The sequence below is a fragment of the Pseudophryne corroboree genome, chromosome 11 (assembly GCF_028390025.1).
Source record: "Pseudophryne corroboree isolate aPseCor3 chromosome 11, aPseCor3.hap2, whole genome shotgun sequence".
Taxonomy (NCBI): domain Eukaryota; kingdom Metazoa; phylum Chordata; class Amphibia; order Anura; family Myobatrachidae; genus Pseudophryne; species Pseudophryne corroboree.
The window spans coordinates 342647618-342653966 of NC_086454.1; the positions used below are offsets into that span (position 1 = coordinate 342647618).

General features: G+C 48.9%; 1 protein-coding gene across 4 annotated transcripts in view; it reads left to right on the forward strand.

The window, feature by feature from the left end:
- COG8 (component of oligomeric golgi complex 8) overlaps positions 1-3990 on the forward strand; it is a 33258-nt gene extending 29268 nt beyond the window's left edge. For all 4 annotated transcript variants that reach the window (XM_063945915.1, XM_063945912.1, XM_063945913.1 and 1 more), the window contains one exon: positions 3690-3990. In XM_063945915.1, the coding sequence (XP_063801985.1) occupies positions 3690-3847 (158 nt within the window). In that variant the 3' untranslated portion in view covers positions 3848-3990. The remainder of the gene's footprint in view (positions 1-3689) is intronic.
- The last annotated feature ends 2359 nt before the right edge of the window (positions 3991-6349 follow it).

The window sequence follows — 6349 nt, forward strand, 5'->3', positions numbered from 1 at the left end:
TCCAAAGTCACAGCTGATCCCTACGACACGTCTACTGTTCCTGGGGATGGTTCTGGACACAGAACAGAAAAAAGTGTTTCTCCCGGAGGAGAAGGCCAAGGAGCTGCCATCTCTAGTCAGAGGCCTCCTAAAACCAAAACAGGCGTCTGTGCATCACTGCACGCGGATCCTGGGAAAGATGGTAGCTTCCTACGAAGCAATTCCATTCAGCAGGTTCCATGCAAGAACCTTTCAGTGGGACCTATTGGACAAGTGGTCCGGATCGCATCTTCAGATGCATCGGCTGATAACCCTGTCTCCAAGGACCAGGGTGTCTCTGCTGTGGTGGCTGCAGAGTGCTCATCTTCAAGAGGGCCGCAGATTCGGCATACAGGACTGGGTCCTGGTGACCACGGATGCCAGCCTTCGAGGCTGGGGGGCAGTCACACAGGGAAGAAACTTCCAAGGACTATGGTCAAGTCAGGAGACTTCCCTGCACATAAATATTCTGGAACTGAGGGCCATTTACAATGCCCTAAGTCAGGCAAAACCCCTGCTTCAAAACCAGCCGGTACTGATCCAGTCAGACAACATCACGGCGGTCGCCCATGTAAACCGGCAGGGCGGCACGAGAAGCAGGACGGCGATGGCAGAAGCCACAAGGATTCTCCGATGGGCGGAAAATCACGTGTTAGCACTGTCAGCAGTGTTCATTCCGGGAGTGGACAACTGGGAAGCAGACTTCCTCAGCAGGCACGACCTCCACCCGGGAGAGTGGGGACTTCATCCAGAAGTCTTCCAAATGATTGTAAACCGTTGGGAAAGGCCACAGGTGGACATGATGGCGTCCCGCCTAAACAAAAAGCTAGAAAGATATTGCGCCAGGTCGAGAGACCCTCAGGCGATAGCTGTGGACGCTCTAGTGACACCGTGGGTGTACCGGTCGGTTTGTGTTCCCTCCTCTTCCTCTCATACCAAAGGTACTGAGGATAATGAGGAGAAGAGGAGTAAGGACTATACTCATTGTTCCGGATTGGCCAAGAAGAGCTTGGTACCCGGAACTTCAAGAAGTGATCTCAGAGGACCCATGGCCTCTGCCGCTCAGACAGGACCTGCTGCAGCAGGGGCCCTGTCTGTTCCAAGACTTACCGCGGCTGCGTTTGACGGCATGGCGGTTGAACACCGGATCCTGAAGGAAAAGGGCATTCTGGAGGAAGTCATTCCTACGCTGATTAAAGCTAGGAAAGAAGTAACCGCAAACCATTATCACCGCATATGGCGAAAATATGTTGCGTGGTATGAGGCCAGGAAGGCCCCAACGGAGGAATTTCAGCTGGGCCGTTTCCTGCACTTCCTACAGTCAGGGGTGACTATGGGCCTAAAATTGGGTTCCATTAAGGTCCAGATTTCGGCTCTATCGATTTTCTTCCAGAGAGAACTGGCTTCTCTACCTGAAGTTCAAACTTTTGTTAAGGGAGTCCTGCATATTCAGCCCCTTTTGTGCCTCCAGTGGCACCTTGGGATCTCAACGTGGTGTTGAATTTCCTAAAATCACATTGGTTTGAGCCACTGAAAACCGTGGAATTGAAATATCTCACGTTGAAAGTGGTCATGTTGTTGGCCTTGGCTTCGGCCAGGCGTGTATCAGAATTGGCGGCTTTGTCTTGTAAAAGCCCTTATCTGATTTTCCATATGGATAGGGCAGAATTGAGGACTCGTCCCCAATTTCTCCCTAAGGTGGTATCAGCCTTTCATCTGAACCAACCTATCGTGGTGCCTGCGGCTACTAGTGACTTGGAGGCTTCCAAGTTGGTGGACGTAGTCAGGGCCCTGAAAATTTATGTTTCCAGGACGGCGGGAGTCAGAAAGACTGACTCGCTGTTTATCCTGTATGCGCCCAACAAGTTGGGTGCACCTGCTTCAAAGCAGACTATTGCTCGCTGGATCTGTAGTACGATTCAGCTTGCACATTCTGCGGCTGGACTGCCGCATCCTAAATCAATAAAAGCCCATTCCACGAGGAAGGTGGGCTCTTCTTGGGCGGCTGCCCGAGGGGTCTCGGCTCTACAACTTTGCCGAGCAGCTACTTGGTCGGGGTCAAACACGTTTGCTAAATTCTACAAGTTTGACACCCTGGCTGAGGAGGACCTAGAGTTTGCCCATTCGGTGCTGCAGAGTCATCCGCACTCCCCCGCCCGTTTGGGAGCTTTGGTATAATCCCCATGGTCCTTACGGAGTCCCAGCATCCACTTAGGACGTTAGAGAAAATAAGAATTTACTCACCGGTAATTCTATTTCTCGTAGTCCGTAGTGGATGCTGGGCGCCCATCCCAAGTGCGGATTGTCTGCAATACTTGTATATAGTTATTGCCTAACTAAAGGGTTATTGTTGAGCCATCTGTTGAGAGGCTCAGTTGTTATCATACTGTTAACTGGGTATTGTATCACGAGTTATACGGTGTGATTGGTGTGGCTAGTATGAGTCTTACCCGGGATTCAAAATCCTTCCTTCTTGTGTCAGCTCTTCCGGGCACAGTATCCTAACTGAAGTCTGGAGGAGGGCCATATTGGGAGGAGCCAGTGCACACCAGTAGTCTAAAGCTTTCTTTATAGTTGTGCCCAGTCTCCTGCGGAGCCGCTATTCCCCATGGTCCTTACGGAGTCCCAGCATCCACTACGGACTACGAGAAATAGAATTACCGGTGAGTAAATTCTTATTTTATGGGTAATAGAGATCTACCGACTGATATTATTATAGTTCCTTCACTGTTGACCACTAGAACCAGCTGTTTATGGACAGGCTGTAATGAAGCCCGACCGAGCGCGGGGGCCGTGAGGGATGCCGGCCGAATGAAATTTTTATTTGCATTAACGTGCAAGGCTGAACCATACCTTGTTCATGATTGCTCCTTTAAAAGAAAAAAGTCCAAGTTCGTCCGGCATCCCTCACGGCCCCGGAACCCGGTGAGAGATCATATTGGGGACTGTGTGATGTAAATCACCATAAAATATAACGGTTCTTCATCTAAATATCAGAAAACACAGAATTCAAAACGTCAGAGATCGGGAGGGACGCCGTCATTACATTACATGTATTTTATACGCACTGACGTGTCATATACTAGAATCCATTTAATCCTTTCCTCCAAGCATGGTGATTGGAGCGTAAGCACTTTCACACTTACCTGCAGAAGCTCAAGCTCCTCCCCCTCAATCTCATTGGCTGCCTGGGACTGTGTCGCTTCACGCCAGGCAATGTAAATTTCCCATACCTGTTGATAATTCTTAGCCGACACAGTCTTTCACGCTGGTTTGAAGCACACTGGACTACGAATGGGAATAGTAACGTTGCCTGAAGCGTGGTGAGCGAATCGAGCCTTTGAGGGTCTACGTTTCCACTGACTGTGGTCACATATGATGAAACATACATAATGACACACAAAAAAACGTGTCGACCTTTTGTCCCTGTCAAACTAATGCATGTCGACTTAATGACTGTCTACCTAGCCACTGTCGGTCTTCTGTACCGCGGCCCTTTATAGTGTGAGATGTTTGATGCTTCAGATACACCTAAAGCCGCCCGTTATCCTCCTGTAGTTCCTTACAGCGGCAGAATGCAGTGTAGACGGGTATTACAGCCACTTACCTTAGTTTACGCTCCGCAGGTGTGCACTGTCCATTCCTTATCACTAACCCGCCCGCTCTCCTAGGTCTGAATGAGAAAGGGGAGCCGACAACATGGAAAGCGCAAGGCTGGGCTGCTCGGATTATCCAACATGAGATGGACCATTTGGACGGGGTCCTCTACTGTGACAAAATGGACCCTCGGACCTTTATAAACGTGAACTGGATGGAAGTGAACGACTGATGTAAAATCACTTCCTCCGATGCTGTGATCATGGACAATACCAGACTCAGGGTGCCCTCTAGTGGCAAGGGTAATCATTGCAACACACACTGTTCTTACAAACTGTTAAATGCTGATTAAAATGTAAGTGTCTCGTGCACGTATTCAGTTGTTTTCTTGTGGTTGCAGCCTGTATACCCATTATTACTGACAGTCTGCATTCCATGTGTGCATGTTAACCAGTTATAATATAATATATATAACTGGTTTCATTTTAAGCTCTAGTAGGTTAATAGATAGAAAGTAATTTGTTTGTACTTTAATATGATCCGCTAAACACATTTATTTAGGCTTACCATACCATCCCTAATCTGGGACATTCATGAAATTACACAGGTTCTGTGGCTGGTTTAATTCAAGCCTGCATGTCAGCCACAGAGGTCGTGTAATTTACGAGTGTCCCGGTGTAAAGGGATAGTATGGTAAGGCTACATTTATTGTTGTAGCTATGGGTCCACTGTGCATCACACTGAGGAACGCACCGCTGGATGGTGACGGCACAGATACGGATAATGTCAGCGTCCTAGCACACCAGGATTACAGCTGTAGATGTCAGCAATGTTTTCAGTCAGCCACACTTAAACACTCTCTGCCTCTAGCCATGTAAAGACTACAACTCCCATAATGCTTTTGCCAAATCAGAGACTATTTTGTCCAGGGAACAGCAAGAATAGGAGTTTTGGTCTGTAAGGTTTCCGGTGACAATCTATGGAACACTGTCACCTATGTAGTGTGCAAGTGCTATCCTCCGATATGGCAATAGTTCCTTGTGGCTCCACGGGTGGCATGTCTAGAAATATTGGCTCAGAGGACAGGTGCTGGCCCACCACTATAACCACTACATTGGTGCTCAGACACTGACTGGGAGGTAGGTCCAGCAGAGCATGTATGTAATACAGTGTGGTGGCCATTCATATTTCCAATCTAAAAATCTGTGATCTAATGTGGTAATATCAGGGGAGCACAGCTCAGGTGGGAATCTACTGTGATCTAATCTGGCAATATCAGAAATCTACTGTGATCTAATCTGGCAATATCAGAAGTCTACTGTGATCTAATCTGGCAATATCAGGACAGCACAGCACAGGTGGGAATCTACTATGATCTAATCTGATATCAGGGGAGCACAGGTGGGAATCTGCGATCTAATCTGGCAATATCAGAAATCTACTGTGATCTAATCTGATATCAGGGGAGCACAGGTGAGAATCTGCGATCTAATCTGGCACTATCAGGGCAGCACAGCGTGGGTGGGAATCTACTGTCATCTACTTTGGCAATATCATTGGAGCATATCAAAGTGGGGAATCTACTGTGATCTAATCTAGCGATATCAGAGGGGCAGGGTGCAGGTGGGAATTTACTGTGATCTAATCTGATAATTTCAGGGGAGCACAGCACATGTGGGTATCTGATCTAATCTGGTAATATCAGGGGAGTACAGCATGGGTGGGAATTCACTGGTGGGAATCTACTGTGATCTAATCTGGCAATATCAGAGGGGCACAGTGCAGGTGGGAATCTACTGTGATCTAATCTGGTAATATCGGGAGCACAGTGCAGGTGGGACTCTACTATGATCTAATCTGGCAATATCATTGGAGCAAATCAAGGTGGGAATCTACTGTGATCTAATCTGGCAATATCAGAGGGGCTCAGTGCAGGTGGGACTCTACTGTGATCTAATCTGGCAGTATCAGAGGGGCACAGCACAATCAGGATTTTGGTACTTACCGATAAATCCCTTTCTCCGATTCCACAGGGGCCACTGGAGTGCAGATACAATGGGGATATAGTAGGTAGTAACTGGGAGCTGGCACTTTAAATTAATAACCATGTGACTAGCTCCTCCCCTACTATGTCCCCCCTCTAAGCCAGTCTAGTTTAAACTGTGCCCGAGGAGAGCTGGAAAAGACCTACGTCAGGACTGCAGGGGAGAGTCAGGGAGACGTCCTTCCAGCGGAGCTGTGAGGGAAAATGGCGCCTGTGTGCTGAGGAGATAGGCTCCGCCCCCTTCTCGGCGGCCTTTCTCCCGCTTTTTTGTGAAAATCTGGCAGGGGTTAAAATTCATCCATATAGCCCAGGAGCTATATGTGATGTATTTTTAGCCAGCCAAGGTGTTTCTATTGCTGCTCAGGGCGCCCCCCCCTAGCGCCCTGCACCCTCAGTGACCGGAGTGTGTAGTGTGCTGAGAAGCAATGGCGCACAGCTGCAGTGCTGTGCGCTACCTTGTGGAAGACAGGATGTCTTCTGCCGCCGATTTGCCGGACTCTTCTTGCTTCTGGCTCTGTAAGGGGGCCGGCGGCGCGGCTCCGGGACCGAGCTCCAAGGCTGGGCCTGTGAGCTGTCCCTCTGGAGCTAATGGTGTCCAGTAGCCAAGAAGCCCAATCCACTCTGCACGCAGGTGAGTTCGCTTCTTCTCCCCTTAGTCCCTCGATGCAGTGAGCCTGTTGCCAGCAGGTC